The sequence below is a fragment of the Rhododendron vialii genome, chromosome 6a (assembly GCF_030253575.1).
Source record: "Rhododendron vialii isolate Sample 1 chromosome 6a, ASM3025357v1".
NCBI lineage: Eukaryota > Viridiplantae > Streptophyta > Magnoliopsida > Ericales > Ericaceae > Rhododendron > Rhododendron vialii.
In genome coordinates, this window is record NC_080562.1 from 35,843,924 (window position 1) to 35,863,682 (window position 19,759).

Genomic DNA, 19,759 nt, shown 5'->3' on the forward strand with positions numbered 1-19,759 from the left:
AAAAGTGAGTCCTTGCCATCTTTTGCCATGACTTCGCTCCTTCGTTATCATAAGACTAGTCTAATTATGATGTTGGTGGATTACAAGAAGACATCTAATTAATCAAATTAATCACCGGCCAAAATCCAACCAAAGCTATCATGGGGTTTCCCACCTCTGATTTTTCTGACTAATTTTGTTCTCAAAATTGTCATGGGCTGTCTACACATGCAAGGACAAGTTGATTCTTCTTTTCCGTCATATTTATCTTCTACTATATATGTCAAAATTTATATGCATACATACATACATACACATATAGACATACATAAATACAAAATAATAAGCGCGCGTGTATGCGTCAGTGGGTGCCTGACATCTGATGAGATCATATGGTAGATGGCGTTGGTTTACTCTTTGAAACAATTTCAAAGATTAATAATAAAAAAATTTACTGTTTAAAAAAAAAAGGATGGCATCGGTTTACGCCGGGGATTTAGAATATGAAGCGTTGCTATCGATCACTTTCTTCATTTTTCGCTCGCATATAGTATCTCTTTTTTTCGTTAATTAATAGTAATTGATTTTCGCACTCTACTTTTGAAGTGCATACAGTGTTTATAATGTGCGAAAACCAATTCCCTATTTCAATGGAAGAAACAAAATATACATTTGAAGACAGAAGATCCTTTTCAATTCTTGTCTCTGCAGACCTCTTTGCAGAATCACCAGCAAGTGGGATTGGTACACACACATGCACACCTGCCCAAGAGGGCCAATGAGATCAAGCCTCAACTCATTGTATGGTGCTTTTCTTTGACTGGAAAGTTTTCTTGGTAAGACCCATTTCAAAAATTAATACTATATCTGAATTAATTTCAGGAGAAAGGATAAAGCAAATGCACTCATTCATCTTGATGCCTTCTTCTTAAAGAACCAACAAGTTAACTAATGATAATACTAAACAAGTTAACTATGCAATGATGAGAGGTTATGAAATAGGGGTTACGCCTAATTAATTGTGATTGGCTAGCAAAATAATGTTTAGGAAAAGGTAAACAAGATTTCCAGGGATTTGTATGGGCTAGCAAAATAATGTTTAGGAAAAGGTAAACAAGATTTCCCGGGATTTGTATAGGAATATTAAACAAGCACTGAGGCCCATTAAGCTGACAAACTTGTAAGAAAAACAAGTCGATCTGAGTCCAGAAGCAAATTTAGTCCAGTTTTTTTGGCAACATGGGCTTGTTCGTTTTGGGTATTTAAAACCCCTGTGCAGAGTTCCTAATAAATTTTCTCTATCTATCTTTCTCCACTCATTATTTTAAAAAATCTCCCTCAAAACTCAAAACGAATAAAGATTTTAAACATTAGATATGAATTTGCTTAATTTATCTGTCGAATCAATCTCAAATTAAAATTTAAGCGAGTCATTAATGACGTGCCGAAGACGGTCTTGGTTTGTAGTGTATGTAACAAAGTCTCGCAAAATTTTAGTGATTTGAATACAAGTGAACTTGAGTAACTAATGGCCAGGCAGTTTTTGTCTTGTAAGACTATAGCCGTTCAATTTTTGACTATAGCATTTTGCCCTTTTCCATTTTAGTGATGTGGATACAAGTGAACTTGAGTACCCTCCTCTATGAATTTCAGGTTCATAGGTTTTTTTCCCCTGGCCTAGGATATATGGTTTGGCATTGGCTTCGATTTGGATATGAGATGGGAGTGTGGGACAAAGTATAAGAATGGAAAAAGAAGGGGTACGTACGTAGGGCTCTAGTTCTCTAGGGGTTGATTCCACATGGTTAAAGAACATAATGCAATAGCATATTCTTCTTGAGTTCCACAATGTAATTAGCTTCCAAGCAGTAATTATTTAGCATTTCCAGAGTATCCTCGTGACGTTGCTTACGCAATACTCCTAACCATTTACATGATCATGCGGTCAGGACACTGCTATTCACTTTTGTTTGATAATTAGAGGACAATGACGTGAGCATGTTATGTGATGACGATAATTTTATTTGCGAAGAATATCACATACATTGCCCATGGTACCTTGGGGGTATCCAATTATTGACTTTTCCAATGGACCATCTCCCATTCTTTATTACTCGGAAAACCAATATTCGTGGCTGAAGAAATAACCCCAACTGGCACAATGTTTTTCCTATGTATTCTGCAGATGTATTGTATGCGACTTGGAATTAGAGATTTAACTCTCAAGAAATTTCGGGTTTAAAATTTCTTATTATTATGTGGTCAGAACATTGGAATTTTCATCGTAATTTTAAAGGAGTCCTATGCTATTGAATAGTGATCAATTAATTCTTTAAAATTTAATTAATATGCAAGTGAATTAAGGGAACACCTTGGGTTAGTAGAGATTTTAGGAATCATGATTCCGGTATTTTTAATTTTTTTTTCCTGAGTTTGACGATTAGAAGTGTTCGGACCAGCTAACATCCATCTCAACTAATTTTTTTTTTCGATCTGATTAAAAACAAGTCATTAAAGCCAAAACTAAACGATTCACAAATTTTTTTTGTAGTACTACTTTCTTGCGGTCTGACTCAGGCCCCATTCCGGAACTAAAAAAAATCCTTATTTTTTAAGAATGCAATTTCAAGCTAAAAAATTATGGGTTTATTGAAATCTAAAAATATACAATATAGATTTTATTTAAAAGATTTCGATAAGATCTTTTATACGATGCAAAAAAAATTGAAATATTATTTTTTATCTACATTATTTTTAAATTTAAAAATGTGAAATAAGCTATTTATTTTTTAAGAAGGTTTCTGAAACGGAGCCTAACTTGAGGCTTGAGTACTTGAGAGTGCTGCTATTGGTACATATAATATGCACATACAATGTACATATAGATTTTGTGGGGACCAATTCGGGTCCCACAAAGATGATCCAAACCACTCATTATTTTTAAAACATTTTTTTATAGAGCCCTGTAAAAAATCAGCTTAACCCGATATCGGTAAGGATTTTCTCTAAATTTGCAGGGGCGAAACTAAGCAGTTAAGTAGTTTCGTCTCCACAAATTAAGAAAAAATCCTTACCGATATCGGATTGTGCTGATTTTTTACAGGGCTCCATAAAAAAATATTTAAAAAATAATAGATGGTTTGATTCATCTTTATGGGACCCGAGATGGGTCTCACAAAATTGATATGTACATAATATGTATATTTCATATGTACCCCTAGCATTTTTGCTTGAGTATCCCAAGGTTCAAGAATCGATCCAACAAACCGCACTCTCCCTTCGGGCATTCCAGAAATGTTAGGGACAAAGAAAATTTATCCCGAAAGTACTCCGAAAAGATCCAACTAGTAGTTGAGATTCACTTTGATATGTGTGACATAATCATCAAAGTGATTCTCAACCATTAATTACTATTTTCGGGGTACTTTCAGAATAAATTTTCTTTGTTATTAGCATTTCTCTTCCAATAATTCGCATTCCCATCTCGTACTCTGCTGCAGCTAAAGTTCCCCTTTTGACTCGACAAGCCATGCACATCTTTTTCTCTCTTTTCCTCTCTCTCTCTCTCTAACACACGTTTCGAGATGGCACGAGGAGGTGTCAGTTGGACCAACCAAATCTTTAATGCTTTGACTTCATTCTTGTCTCTCTCTCTCTCTCTCCCTCCCTCCCCACTAGACAAACCAGAAGTTTGATTCTTTGAAGCTACAGCCCATGCCTCTCCCCTTATGCCCAACACAAAAGTTTTGGTCTTCAATTCAATGCAAAAGACAAATTATTCAGTGCCCTTTTCCACTAACGGGCCTACATTACATTTATGTAGAAAATGTGCAAATTTGCGTAGTAAAGGGTCTACAAGAATGTGCAGCCCATAAAAGACCTGTAGGCAAATATCTCACGATGATTCGAATCGTTTATGACTATGTAAGATATATCGAGTAAATAACTCCTAGAAGTGTATTTTTTTTATTTTTATCGGCAATAACTCGTAGAAGTTGATCAAATTAATACCACTTATTAGACATCGATCCCTACTTTTGTTTTAGATAACACACGGACAAATATTTTGAACGTCCAGTTTTCCAAAAAAAAATGTGGTTCGGTTAGACAACTTTCAATCTTGTGATTAGCCAAAGTTCTTACCCGTTTTAGCTTTTCGGGAAACTGAACAAGATCAACGGTTCGTAACATCCAGATGAGACCGGGCCGGGAAGAAACCCACGACCAAAATGTTTCATCCTGAAGTCCAGAGTATGAAATGCAAAGAATCCATGTCTCTCAACCACGGGAAATTTTTGGGTGTTAATTGGATACCGCGTGGCGATACTCAGCGCCCATTTGAATCGTCCAAACTCGTTTTGGACGGCCTAGATATGAACGGAGGAAAAGAGGAGATAGTAAATGGTACTAAAATAAGCAATACAAGAACCAGTCACCTATATTTGGCAGCATATGGAGTTTAAGCTTGTAAATAGAACTCTGATCAATCTTTTTTTTATAGAGCTTATTTAAGTAATATTGTTACTCAATTATCGGAGTTAAACTTTAGTTTATTTTGGTAATATTAATTGCTTTGGTTCCCCTGGATTTGCATTAGTGATCTGTTTGGTGGTCTGTTGCATATTTTCGTTTGGCTTTAAATGGGAATCATAAAATGGCTTAAACGTAATTAAGTTAGGTGAATGAGTCTAGTCATAGACTTAAATATAATCATAAAATGGCTTAAACCTAATTACGTTGGGTGAAGCTGGAAAATATGTATAACAAGGACGAGTATCGGAAAAAAAATACTAAGAATGGAGAAAATAACAATTTCAATTATTCTCTTATCTTTATTTCTGTTTTAAAATGTAACCATAGCCTGGAAACCTCCATTTGTTGCTTCATTGTCTAGACTCTAGACTAGATGACCAGACAAATGTGAATTTGGCAGATTTAGGAAATAATATGACTTTCGATCAATCTGATAGCTATGGCTCATCAACTCGATCATTAACTTATTAAAGGTTTGCTAGCTCTACCAATCCCATAGCTTTCTTTATGAAATTGCAGCTGGGTAAGGCTTATTTCACCAGATTTAGCAACCCTACTAGAAAATAATGGAACCCTTTTGAATCAGGTATTGAACATTTTGAATGAGTTCCCGAAATTTGAAATTACGTATATATAATCCAATAAAAACTCAAAATTTCTTATAATAAGAAAGCAAAATCTCCGACTCACTTAGTTAAAAATGCTTTTCGATAAGCATTACTGCGATGCATGTACATAATGTAAAGGTGTTTATGAGTATTTGTGTACTATGTACACAATTTATTGAAAATTTCCTAGGACAATCAATTTCCCTGCTACTCTCACAATTATTCGATACGTGGAGGACTCCTGGATACTGGTGAGGCTTCTTAGGAATAAAACCATGTAACTTACGAGATCTTCTCCTCAACTACTATCCAAGTAAGGAAAAATTGTCGCATTCTATGCAGATAAAAAGTAGCACAAGAGCAAAGATTTCATTATTTTTCTATTAGGGCTGCTAAATCTGGTGAAATTATATTCTAAATCCGCCCAATTCACATGCATTGCATACATCTTCATATTGCACCGTGTAGTGTGTGTCAAGTCCTCGTCATCAGAATAAGATTGACTTTCAAAAAATTGCCCATCAAAATCACGGTTTAGTGATATAGACATTAGTGGAACTACCTAATCGATACGCGCGCATACCGGTACAAAAGAGACCGTGGGCGATTCGTAACCAAGTAAAAACTAGCGATTTGGGACCTATCGCCGATTGCATAAGTTTCAAAAAGCCGTTCAGTTCGAAGGTTCTAAAATTCTTAATTCCAGACCACCGAATAATTTCGCTATTTTTGAGAGATCCCTTGTGATATGGTAAAACTGAAAGGTTGGGAATTAAAGGGAGAATATTTCCATTCAATTGTGATGATTTTTATTTGCATGTGGTAGCTAGACTCTTTGTGTGTGTTTTTTTGCACATATTTAGAATGATTACTTTGTCGAGTGTTTTCCCCCTCTTGTGGTGGAGTTGTTTCTTCGAGATTTTATTTGTACCTACTTCATGACTTTACCATATCTTTAACTGGCCTATGTCCAACCTCTGCCAGCGCATTCGCCTGTGTCTAGATTTTGGATTTTGGTAATTTTGGGTCTCTAAATTCTTCCCCCTCAAACTTGTTTTCCAAAAACGTAGAAAGATATAGAAATTTTGGAGAACTTTTAATGCTAGAGTCATTTTCACCCTTGTAATAGCCATGTTAGACTTGGATTAGGATCGATCAATTTGTCCCAAGTCCACTTCATTTTCTTGCAACCGGCAAGGTCAAGGTTTATAGTATCTATTACAAATAGTGTAGATTCAATGCATCTCGACTCATTCTTGGAGTTCAGGAGGGAGCGCCCATGGCGGGGGCTTGAGGTTGAGCCCGCGGCAGGGCTCGAGGGTAGTGCCCAGAACATAGACAGGGGTATTACGATAATTGATGATATAAACCTTACGTAGCCGATGTAATTTGTATTCCGTTCTTCGTACGATACCCGTGTCTAGATAAAAACTTATGCCCTTTTCAGCGTGTACTTATTCTTTTTCGGTCGCGCCCGAGGCTAAAAAAAACAAGAAGTAAACAGTTGGAGATTAAATTCGTTCTCTGAATATAATTTGGGAAAATAACGGCCCAGGACGTGTTTGGATAATTAATACCCGCCAAGGACATTTTCAGCATTAACAAATGTTCTTAGCTTGTCCTTGGAGTGGAGTGTATTAATTATCTAAACACGTCATTGGCCGGCATTTTCCCATATAATTTCGATTCATTTGATTGATGGGCTACCCTCGGCCCACTAAATATTGTGTCGAAAGAAAGGGTTCCACCTGTGGGCTGGGCTTACAAAATAAGGCCCAGTTGTCTCCAAACCTCAAAACTATTTTAGATCATTATCATGTTTTCCGAAATCTGTTATGTGGGAAAAAAAAAAACTTATTTACCTTTTTGGTCCCACCGAATTGAGCAAATGTCTTTTTGGTCCTTAATATGCCGATTGCATACATGCATACATTCAGTCCCCGATGTTCGGAATTTGTGTTTAATTGATCCCCAACACAGACGATGTTAGTTTTGTCCGTCAAACTAGGGGCATCGATCTTGGGTATTTTATCATATATAATTAATTTCATTAGATGTCATCTTGTGATCCACCAATGGGTGGTTTTGGATAAAGAAGTTAACTCTTTTTTTTGTCTTTATATATATATATATATCCGGTGAGGGATCCCGCATTTTTTTAAAATGCGGGACTCCCCTTCCCGATTGAATTTCGATGATCCGAGCCGCTCAAAGTGATCAGAACTTGATTTTAAGGGTTCCCGCGAGAAATCAGCAAAAAAAATGACCGGGAAGGGCTTCATCCGAGCAGTTTTCATTGAACGGTTCAAAAAAAACTGCTCAGATGAAGCCCTTCCCGGTCATTTTTTTTCTCTGATTTCTCGCGGGGACCTTTAAAATCACGTTCTGCACACATTGAACGGTTCGGATTTTCAAAAATTGATCGGGAAATGAAAGTCCCGCATTTTAACAAAGTGAGGGATCCCTCACTTGATAATTTGTGTGTGTGTGTATATATATATATATAATTTTTTAAAATTTGTTAGTGTCAAGTCCTCATCATCAGAATAAGATTGACTTTCAAAAAAATTGCCCATCAAAATCACAGTTTAGTGATATAGACATTACTGGAACTATCTAATCGATACGAGCGCAAACCAGTACAAAAGGGACGGTGGGAGATTCGTAACCAAGTAAAAACTAACGATTTGGGGCCTATCACCGATTGCATAAGTTTCAAAAAGCCGTTCAATTCGAAGGGTTCTAAAATTCTTAATTCCAGACCACCGAATAATTTCGCTATTTCTGAGAGGGAGAAGATGATGGAAATATAAATTGGTGAATTGCACGAGCAGCCATGTGGTCCTGATGGCAAGGAATAGAAGACATTTTTTTTATAAACAAATAAGTAAAATTTACTTTTCCGATTTTTTTTGTCGAGACGAATCAATAATCCACGATAGTTTGAAAAAAACTAACGAATGCAAAAAAAAAAAAAAAATTAAATAAGGACAACTTTCAGAAAGTCTTTTTAGCTTAGTAAAACTCCACCTAATTAGAAAAACACGGAAAGTTCGAAAGTACATAACAACCACTCAACTAATACAATACTGGGAATACTATTGCTTAGTTGTTAATTATGGTAAACCAAGTGTGTGGAACCTCGAATGTCAACACAGAATCCATATCCATCAACCAAACCTCTCAATCTTGACGTAGTAACATGCAACAATGTGTCAACCACCAATTTGTTCTCTGTGATAAACAGAGGACAGAAACGTACACAAGGATACTACTAGCTTAAATGCACGTCATACCCACATATGATCGATCAGTTGATCACCACACAGGAATGCGCCTCCCTATAAATTGGCCACTTCGCAAGGCAGAACCATCACAAGGGGCCATCTGACAGTAACCAATCATGACTTCTTTCTCTCTTCAATCCTTCCTCTTTGTCCTCCTGTGTTTACTTGCTTTTCATCAGTGTTCCGAAGCCCGATTTTTACAAACCAGTAAGGCGCTCTTCCGGTCCCTTTACACTTTCGGGGATTCGTACGTCGATCCAGGCAACAACGATTTCATAGACACTCCTTTCAGGAGTAATTTCCCTCCTTATGGGAGGGACTTCCCAGGCAAAGTCGCAACGGGAAGGTTTTCGAATGGCCTACTGTTCCCGGACCTCCTTGGTGGGTTTTTGAAATGCGTTTTTTTCTCTATTCATGAATGCATCAGTAGATTTCTTTTTGTTGGGAAATACTACTCACTACGTTAAAAAAGAATGGGATGTTTATTTGTTGTGCTAATTTGTTGTGCTGTCTTGGAAGTGCAGCGTACTATGTGGGTGTGGGAAAATACACGCGGCCATACTTGGACCCACTACTTGATCTGAAAGAGTCCCCCACTGCCATCAGTTTCGCCTCTGCCACCAGTGGATACGACCCCGACACGGCCAACAAGACCGTCTCTCTCTCTCTCAACTCATTGGTTTTTGTTTTGAATTTATCACCCGCCCAAACCCTTAATCCATGGTTCGAAGCCGTTAAATAACCCAACTGACCTAGTTTCGAGGTTGTGCGGATTGGTTATGGATGGAAAGTAACCAGCCCGCCAATTGCAATTTGGTTTAAGAACAAATTGCACAATGATGATGATAAACAATACAATTACGTGTTAGACCGTCAGTATACAATTATGATCAGATATCTAATTTGGAGCAGAATTTTCTGTATTTTCAGAACGCCATCCAGTTGATCGATCAGTTGGAAAACTTCAAACAGTACAAAGAAAGAATCGCGAAAACAATCGGCACGGAAAAGGCCAAAAGAAAAATTGAGAAAGCATTATTTTACGTCAACGCGGGGTCCGATGACTTCGCCTTCACGTACTTCCAGGACGGCAGAAATCAGGAAAACAAAAGGACTCCCCAGCAATACGATCAGGTCCTGCTGTATTTTATTCGGCAATTTTTACAGGTTTGGATCCGCAACAGAAAAACACCACTCATCTCTGCCTGATTATGTTACATCTTTCTTAAATGGAAGAAGCCGTTCTTAACTTATCTTTGCCTCTTATTAACTTTACAAACTTGAGCCATGTTTTTTCACTTGTTTGATTCCTCTCATCAAGACGAATAGAAAAGTACTCCTAAAAAACTTTGAATAGAATTTTAAAAAGTTCCCTAACAGTGAATATAATACCAGATATGCAAACCATAAGATAGGACAACCCAAACTAACAATAACCATGTGTGCCAACTAGCTGGACTGTATATCCTACCCTTCTACAAGAGCTCATAATGTCACCAATATGCGTCTGAGCAAATGCTTGGATCTCAAGCTATATCGCATACATATTTATTTGTCCCCAGAAATAAATATATGCTAATTTTCTTTCAAACCTTACAGCGGTTATTGGACCAAGGGGCTCGAAAAATCGCAGTAAATGGTCTACCACCCTTGGGTTGCATTCCTGTTGGTATCACTCTGCTTCCTGCAACTCCAAGAAACACACAGGTTGTCACTCGAAGCCAACGCCAGTGTCTTGATTATGTCAATGTCATATCATCGGACTTCAACTCTATGCTCCAGGAAGAGTTGGATGATCTGCAGAGCGAGCACCCAGAAATAAAGATTACTTACATAGACTTTGAAGAACCCCTACTGGATGTTATAGAAAACCCAGATGATTACGGTTAGTACAAAAGGCATGATATTTCTTAAGGAATGTGGAAATCCGATATTAAATCTGTTAAAATGGTTTTTACAGGTTATACCGAGGTGAACAAAGGTTGCTGTGGAACTGGGGTTTCTGAAATTGGCACACAATGCAATGGTACAACTTCGCTTTGTTCTGATGCCGACAAGTACGTATTCTGGGATGCAGCACACCCAACGCAGAAGACAAATGAAATCATTTTCAAAAGCAATCTTGCAGCCATTGATGACCTCATTGGGAGCTAGCTTCTGATCATCCTTGTAATGCACCTGCTAAGAATGTTAAGTACTATGGATAATTTTAATAATTTCCAATTCTGCAATAGCAGTGGAATGATATAATATGTCATGTATGAAAATCATGAAATATCAGGTTGATTAAGCGTTAAGAAAATGCATTAGATTTGTCTTGATTCTTGATACAGCAATGATAGAGTATGAGCTCTTTCTTTCCAAGAGGTTCTCGTAACACTAGTTGCGGAATCAGAACATATTAGCAGCGGTGAGAAAGCTTAGCGAGAAGAGGAAAGCCGAAATCAGTTAAAGCAAGATAAGATACAAATCATGTAATATGGAAAAGTGAGGTGGCCACAACAACAGGCAATGGACTCCAAAGTCCCACACTGATTGATACTGAACCCGACTTCGGGGCTAATCAGAACCCTGAAAACTGCCCCAAATTCCATCTACAAGTTGAGCTATCTTCGTATCATCTAACTTAAATTCTCTAACAAAAAATATTGTAATTGGACGAATCAGCTGCTATATCATGTAGGTTGGATCATTGCCCAGAGTTAGAAAGGGTTCCACCGCCATGTTCGGATGAACCCAGGTCATAACTTCATCTCAGACACCACACAGAAAAAGTTCCCTTCCGAATTCATAGCTAAGCAAATCAAATCAGACATTGCACATGCTTTCTTTTGTCATTCTAATGAAATAGTCAATACAAGTTCAATAACCACGACATTGCTAACTAATTCTCGGGGAGCACCTAATACTCCAAATATTCGATTTTGGTAAAAGCCATTGGGCGAGAGTTCAGTGCACGCAACCTAACCCGACACCTCGGCCCACCCGTCAAGTCCTGGGCTGAGCAACCCAACCGGTTGCCAATGGGCTCTGGTCGTATGGTTCATTGGGCCTGATGTTGCCAATGGGCTCTGGTAGTATGGTCCATTATGGGCTCTCGTCGTATGGTCCATTGGGTCTGTGTTGAACTGGGCCTGATGGTCTGGCATAAAGGGTTGACCCATAATCCGGCCAACTACAAATTCCATAAGATTAATCCAAATTTGTTCACAAATCACAAAACACGTATCAAATCAGATGCAAAAAACAAATATTCTTGCACTTGCATTATATTCTGATCTTTGAGAAATGCTTAAATTTGTGATCCGAGCTCCCATCCCATTGTCAAGAAGGATATAATCACCGGTTTCATAGCCATTGTGTGAGCCTATAATCCAATAGGATCTAGAATTAGTAAAAATCCTTCTTGACAACGACATTGAAGCTCTGATCACGAATTTGGCACAATGCCTCACCTTAATACCCAACACCAACAATCCCAGTCGTACTTTAACAAGCACACAATGAACTCGTAAATTAATACTTAGGTTTTGCAAAAACCCATTTTGTTTTCAGGGTCAGGAAACTCAAACTGTCATCAGAGAAACTTGAACTTTCCCACCCACGCCTCAAAATCCCTTCAGCATCTTCTCTAGAAACAAATAGCCTATCCCCACCACCTTCAATTTTCTTGATCACCCCTCTCGCCAAAATAATTAGCCACTTATTTATCTACATACATATTTCCTCCTATATGAATCTTCAGTAAATCCACTTTCTCTCTCTCATACATTTGCTTCTCTCTCCACCACTCTAGATCACACCTCCAACTCACCCTTTCACCCCTCTAACAATGTACTACTGTGGCTACCTCCGCTTATGGTGATTCGCATACTAGGGTTCTTATCTACCATATACACCCATGGATCGTGCCCTAATTTACGCAAATCTGCCATTGCTAAATCACCAGATTTGAACAACACCAAAACAAAAACAAAAACAAAAAAAATTCACAAGATTTGGAACATACCTCGGATATAATGGACTCGTCCACGTCAAAGAGCGAGTCACCAAACCTGCTGCTGCAGCCCAAACCAGGCTCTTTTTTAGTCTCCTAAATTGAAATTGAAATGGTTGGGAAAGGCCATAGTCCCCGACGCCCTGCCTCCAAATTGAACCAAGGAGTCAAACTCAGTCGGGCACAAATGAGCCGAACCAAGTTTTACAGTGTTTGAGCTCAAGTAATTTACTAAACATGTTCAAAACTCAACGTTGTAAACTAGCCGAACCTGACTAATTTAGTTAATAAGCCTCATTAAACAAGTCGAGCCTATAAAACAAGCCAAACTTTTTAAATCATTTGATAAAAATCATAAATGAGCCTAAAAATCGAACGGATTGAACCGATAGACCTCAAGGCACAAGCTGCTCGCAAACCTAACATGTGGTAACCACAACATGTACGTTTTGCACACATATTGGTTTGTTAGCGTGAATCCATGCCCCTGGCATAACAAGAAGATATTGAGTCTTACAATCGAAAGGGTCGGCTCGAGGTAAGCCCAACAAATCCTCGGGTTAGGGCAACCCCCACCACGGGCAACCAAAGGGAAAAATATGCTATCGGTACCAATAGCATTAACGTTAATACTTCCAGCCCTTAACGCGCGTGTAATGCACCATGGTTGTTTGTAGCTTTTCTCAAAGGGAGGAAGATGAGTCACCAGTTGGCAAATTGAGTTTTAAGGGGCAAAATGGACATTTCACATGGCTAGGAAGAAAATGTGAATAGTACGGGGACGTAAATAGTATAGATAGACCAACAGATTGGCCTAGTGACTGTGGCGATCCCTTACCAGGTAAAATACTTGGATTTAAGTTTTATCGCTGCGAATTGCAACACCCTTACCCCCATCCTATCCTATCGATTGATAAAACAAAGATTGTTTTCTACGGATGCACGGTATCTACCATTTTCACAAGAGAGAGAGAGAGAGAGAGAGAGAGAGAGAGAGAGAGAGAGAGAATTTATTTTCAAATGTAGAGGTCAAAACTATCAATGAAGAAAGTATTGTAATGTGCACATAAATTAAATTGGGTCTCTAAACCTGTCCTCTCTGATGCCATTCGGCTTTGATTTGGTGGCATGGTTTTGCAACAAAACAGGTATATATAGGGGGCCACTGTTTCAGTAGTATCTTGAGAGCAACCACTTTGTGCATATTGTCAAAGGTTTGGTCTGTCTCCAATCCTCCCCCTCATACCCCCAACGATTAGAGACTACATAGGTTCTGTTGTTGTTGTTGTTGTTGAGAGGTCAAAACTGCAAAAAAAATAACATTTTTACAAATTAGTCCCGATATTATTCATAATCATTTACAGTAACACACAATACACATAGAAAAAGAAACAGCACGTGCATGTATACACTTTATTGTTTTTAACATATTTTTTTCTTTAAAATCTTGTTATCCATCATAATCATTGTAAAAAATTCGGTCCTGATTATTTGACGCCAAATAAGCGTCTTTACAAAAAAAAAAAAAAAATACACCCAACAAGCGTATAAAAAGAAGCAAGACATACACGTTTGACATTGTAGCGTTGATCGCATCTTCTTTCCATAAAATGCTTTCTATCCGTCACAAGCATTTAACAAATTAGTCATGATAATCATTTAACACCCAATAAACGTAGGAAAAGAAACAACAAATTACATGTTACAGTGTTGACATCTCTCTGTAAAAGCTAATAAACATTATCCATCATTTTCCTTAATTATTTTTTCCCAAATGCAACTATGCAAATTGGTAATTCTATTGGGAAAATATTCCTATCATTTCTCTCTGTAAAAGCTAATTAACATTATACATCATTTCCCTTAATTATTTTTTCCAATTGCAACTATACAAATCGGTAATTCTATTGGGAAAATATTCCTATCAACAATAGAAAATAGAACCCGCTTTTGAGTATTCTTACATAAAAGGGAGTTCCTTTGCACAAAAAAAAAGAGCCTTGAGTTCACTCCTCTCAAGCGCAACATCTAATAGCGTGGAGTTGTATGATGATCCAAGTTGTTTATTTTGCAGGTCCTAACATGCATGTAAAGCATTTGTGCAAAAAACAAACAAGTTAATCGAATTTCACTCAGTTCTTGATTCAAATCGTTGATGAATAGTACAAATTATAAAGTCCATTTCGCACAATACAAATGTAAAATCTTTAGATTGCTACAAATATCTGATATTATTCATAATTATTTAACAAGTTAATCGGATTTCAATCAATGCCTGATTCAAATCACTAAAAATGGGTTTTCACAGCCATAAGCATTTTGGAGTAACAAATTAGTCCTTATATTTTTAATAATCATTTTTTAACACCCAATATTCATAGAAAAAGAAACAGCAAATGCATGATTCAAATCATTGATGAAAAGGACAAATTATTTAAGTCCATTTCCTGATCGTAATACAAATGTAAAATCTTTAGATTGCTACAAATATCCGGGTAACCTAACTTTTTGCATGAATATTTTTACTTTCAGACCTACAAAATGAACAGTTTGAACCGCAATAGGTTATGAGATTGTGCATTTGAGAGGAGTGTTTGAAAGGTACTATGTGGAGTAACTTAATTCTTACCAAAATCCTAAAGATTTTATTACAAATATTAGCAATTGAAATAAATGAAAAAAAACAAAATCCTATGTGGAGTAACTTAATTCTTACCAAAATCCTAAAGATTTTATTACCAATATTAGCAATTGAAATAAATGAAAAAAACAAAATCCTATGTGGAGTAACTTAATTCTTACCAAAATCCTTAAGATTTTATTACCAATATTAGCAATACGCAATAAATGAAAACAAAATCCTTTGACTATCCATTTTCCACAGTATATATCTTTTTTTGATAAGTAACCACAGTATATATCTTGCTTTTGTAGTTGTCTTCTGAAAGCTATATAAGAGGACATTCACCATCTCCAGAGAAAGAGAGACAGAAAATAATTTCCAAGTTGAATACGGATCGAGTATTTAGCATTAATGGATCTTTCCTGCAGTACTAGCTCTTCTTCCTTGTTGGTTTCTCTTTTGGTGGTGCTTCTACTCGCTGGCTCATCTTCTCAAAGCCCCAGTGTGAAAAAACCAAGTGATTTGGTTTCAAAAATCTGCCTGCGAACTGCCAACCGCGATCTGTGCCTAAAGATTTTCGAGGCCGATCCTCGTTCGGCAACCGCAGACATTAAAGGCCTCGTACTGATTGCAATCGACGCGCTTGAAGCCTCGGCTAACCAGACCCTCGATACTCTTGGCTCTCTAGTCAATAGCACACCGGCTAGCCCTCTCAAAGATCGATTTCAGACATGTGTAGGAAACTACAATGCAGTCATTTCCAACCTCGAGACGGCAAAGAAAGTTTTACTGTCCCCCAACTATAAATCTGCATTCACTCCTGCTGACAATGCACAGAAGAACATCCAGAGTTGTCAAACTATTTTCCTGTTATCACCAGAGCTGACCATACCGGCAGAACTCAATGATTTGGCTCATAAGTCACTAGACCTTGCCCGTATCGCTGGAATTATTTTACTGGATTTTCTTGTGTAAACGTAAGTTGAATCATCATTTTCTACATGTAGACCCTCGCTTTGCGGCTGCGCAATGAATAAAAGGATCTAAAAGATGAGCTATAAAATTAATTTTTCAATGTCTACTACTTTGTGTGCACATTTGTTTCCTTCCCCGTCATTGCAACTTTATTTTGGTTGGTAAACGTATTACAAGAGATTTACAACCACCAAAAAAAGGAAGAAATTAAGAAATGGTAGGTTCTTCTCGAAACATAAATATATTTTGTATCACTAATCGCTAGTCTTCGTGCGTGTTTTAAGTCATGACGCTTTCATAATCCAGTTTATCTATCATATCTTTTTCAATGCATAACATAGCTAATCAGTTCAATCTTTTATCGCGGCACAGTTGACCGAATATAAGATTCATCAAAACCCATGGCCACGAATTTTGGAAGTTAAAGACAAATTTGGAGGTCTAGGCTAGGGCATGGAAATGGTTGCTAGGGGTGTTTTTTATTTGATTCCAATGATTTCCTAGGACTTTTGATTCTTCAAACAAGTTAATATACCATTTCTAATTATATAATTTAACTCACAAACTTTTAAAATTATTTCTTTACCACCATTTTTTGGGCCTTTAATTTTGGAATTTCATTTAATTGGGCCTAAGTCTGGTTGGACATTTTCCCATCATACCTATATATAAGTGAATAAATAAATTAGGGGCCCTGAAAAATAGACAAAATTGAGTCTGATGCGGCGCATTCTTGGCGTATGTCCAAAGCAAAGCATCGTCAAACGGATTGAAGAACAAAGAGCATCTAATTGGACTTATATTTGTATGGAATTATGAAACCCAATTATACCCAAAGCAATTTTAATCCACTGTCTCATTATCCTCAAAGGCTCAAACAAACTCTAGTAGTTGACGTAAATCCATTATTTGAAATAGAAGGTGTCAGACCGCTTTTTTATCATCTCTCCAAAAACTAATTGGTGTTAAAGAGGGTTGTGTTATTATGTAACCAAATCTATTGAGGCACTCCGGACCCAACAGAAGGAAACCAATGAAAAAAAACACCAGAAAAGAAAACACCGCGTACTATATTTGTTTGTGTATATGCGTGCAAAAGATGAAGGCACGCATTGCAACAACACAACCATCACCACTTCTCCCTTGCAGCCGCTATCTCTAGCCGAGAGAGAGGGAGGGAGAGGGATTGAGTGAGAACCAAATTTAGTTTCAAATGTAGAGCAGTGTTAATAGTCCCACAGGTTCTGAAGCCATGTGCCTCCATAATTATATTATGTTGAGTAGGATTCGATAATGGGTTTGAGTCAGTGCTTGAAAAATTTAAGATTCTATGAGACCCGTTGGAATTCACCTCTCTAGCTCCTTTCCTAATAGGATCCTAATTCCAGGAAAAAATTATTCAAAAGCAAAACAAAAAATATGACTGCAGAAAAATTATAGAAACATGAGAGTAATTAATCGATTTATTAGTGGAAAAAATATATATTATCTAGACGAGTAAATTGATTGACCTTGAAACAACCATTACTATTGCTATAAAACAAGAATTGCTTTAAAACAAGGATTTGGAATTGTTTTTTATTCTGAGGCATAACCTGTGTAATAATTCTTAGCAATAAATAAATAAGTACTTTCTAAAAACATTGCTTGAGAGTATTGACCTATTTGACCGATTAGATGAAACTTTTGTATTATTGGTTAAATATGTTGGGAATTTTTCCCATGGAAATATGCACAAAATAATAAAGTGTTGGTGAGAGGGCAGCCCCTTAGGAGTTGCCGAGGTACACCGATCGTGAGGCAAGACCGCAAGAGGAGAGTAGATGTGAGGAAAAAATAGTACGGGTAAGTGAAAACTATTGTGTATAGTCACGGTGTTAGGAGGTCTATGGTGGTTTTTCATCTCCCATTATAATATTCTAATTTTTCATATGATGAAATCTCTCTCTCCCGTGAAGGAGGCATTGAGGCTAAACCGCATAAAAACTTGTGGCTTTTTTGATGTGTACTTATTCTTTTTTGGTTGCGTGCAAGGCATAGAAAAAAAGAAGAAGAAAGAAAACAGTCGGAGATTTTTTTTTTTTTTTGTCAGAAGTGAGAAGATTATATTGATAAATGTCCAGTAGCATTTACAAAATGTAGACCATTACAAAGAATTGGACAAAGCCAAACTAATAGTCTAACAAATACAAAACAAGTACATCACACGACAATCGATGTCTTTCATTCTAACCCAGACATGACCTGACGCAACAGTGACACTTTTAAATTGCCTAACATCTAATTAGAAGTCTCAAACGAGAAAAAGTGCAAAGTTAAGGACAACAGACAACAAATACCCAAACGATCAGCTACACTTCAACTAAGTATGAACGCACCAATAAATTTCCAAGAACTACAAGTCTGTCAAACCGCTACGAGTTGCTCCACGAAAGACATCATGTATGGATAGAACAAAACACAGATATCGTTGTGAAGCAATCTCGATTGAGAGAACCGAATCTGTAGACAAAATTCGTCCAAAAATGAAACTAACAACTCTCATAAAACGAAAGACAAAACTTTCACAGATCAGATAACAAGTCGTTAATCTAGAGAGACGAAAGAAGAAAAGGACAAAACAAACAAAGAAATTCGGAATAGTATCATAGCCTTCCTCTCCTGTTGCCGCACACGGGTATGGAACCCACGGGAGAGGGAAGGAAAAGAGGTGTTGTGGTGGCTAGAGTTGAGAAGGAGGCTGGGGGGCTATTGTGCCCCCAAGCACAGCAACGCCCTAAATGGGGTATGCTCCGGTCTCGCTCCCATGATTGGAAACGCTCACTTTGTAGAGCTCATCGATTAGATCAAGTGTATCAAAAATCAGCTCGTTCGGATATTATTAAGCGTCTCATTCGAATATTATTATCTTGAAAAGAATGAATCCGAAATACTAGATAAAACTCATTGATTTTTGGTACATCAAGATAATAGTATTTGAATGAAGCACTTAATGATATCCGATCGAGGTAATTTTGGGCACACTTATTCTACTTGATGAGCTCTATGAAGTGAACGTTTTCAATTATTGGAGCGAGACCAGAGCAGGCCCCGTTTGGGGTGCTGCTCTTGGCTGCTCTATTTGGAGGCACAGTAGCCCCCCGCCTCCGGTTGAGAAAGAGGGAGAGAGAGACAGGGTTGGCTCAACGCAAAAGGATTTTTGTATATATTGAAGCCCCAAAATCTTTAATTCCCGTTAGTTGGAGATAACTTAGTCAATGATTGGATGACAAATTCCTTTTCAATTAAATTCGTTCTTTGAATGTCATTTCGATCCATTTGATTGATGGGCTACCCTCTGCCCCGCTAAACATTGTGTCGAAAACAAGTTCTCATCTATGGGTTGGGCTTACAAATAAGGCCCAGTTATTTGAAAAAAAAGGAAAAATGATGACCCATAACGTGTTTTGATAATTAATACCTTCCAAGGATATGCTAAGAATAATTGTTAATGCTGAAAATGTCCTTGGCGGATATTAATTATCAAAATATGTCATTGGCCGTCATTTTCCCTAGAAGAAGACTTATTTACCTTTTTGGTCACCACCGAATTAAGCAAATGTCTTTTTGGTCCTTAATATACCAATTGCATACATTCAGTCCCTGATGTTCGGAACTTGTGTTAATTGGTCCCCAACACAGACAATGTTAAGCTTTGTCCGTCAAAGTAGGGGCATCTTAGGTATTTTATCATAAAATTAATTTGATTAGATGTCTT

General features: G+C 37.3%; 2 protein-coding genes and 1 non-coding gene across 3 annotated transcripts; all 3 read left to right on the plus strand.

The window, feature by feature from the left end:
* Positions 1 to 8,378: 8,378 nt before the first annotated feature.
* On the plus strand, positions 8,379 to 10,709 carry LOC131330248 (GDSL esterase/lipase At5g45960-like). Its single transcript, XM_058363757.1, has 5 exons — positions 8,379 to 8,788; positions 8,932 to 9,062; positions 9,338 to 9,574; positions 10,007 to 10,292; positions 10,368 to 10,709. The coding sequence occupies exons 1-5, from the start codon at positions 8,524 to 8,526 to the stop codon at positions 10,559 to 10,561; spliced, it is 1,113 nt and encodes a 370-aa protein (XP_058219740.1). The 5' UTR covers positions 8,379 to 8,523; the 3' UTR covers positions 10,562 to 10,709.
* Positions 10,710 to 13,443: 2,734 nt separating this feature from the next.
* On the plus strand, positions 13,444 to 13,551 carry LOC131331642 (small nucleolar RNA snoR100). Its single transcript, XR_009201450.1, has one exon. It is a non-coding gene; the product is annotated as a small nucleolar RNA snoR100 (small nucleolar RNA).
* A 1,774-nt stretch (positions 13,552 to 15,325) lies between these two features.
* On the plus strand, positions 15,326 to 16,106 carry LOC131330249 (pectinesterase inhibitor-like). Its single transcript, XM_058363758.1, has one exon. The coding sequence runs from the start codon at positions 15,439 to 15,441 to the stop codon at positions 16,000 to 16,002; it is 564 nt and encodes a 187-aa protein (XP_058219741.1). The 5' UTR covers positions 15,326 to 15,438; the 3' UTR covers positions 16,003 to 16,106.
* The last annotated feature ends 3,653 nt before the right edge of the window (positions 16,107 to 19,759 follow it).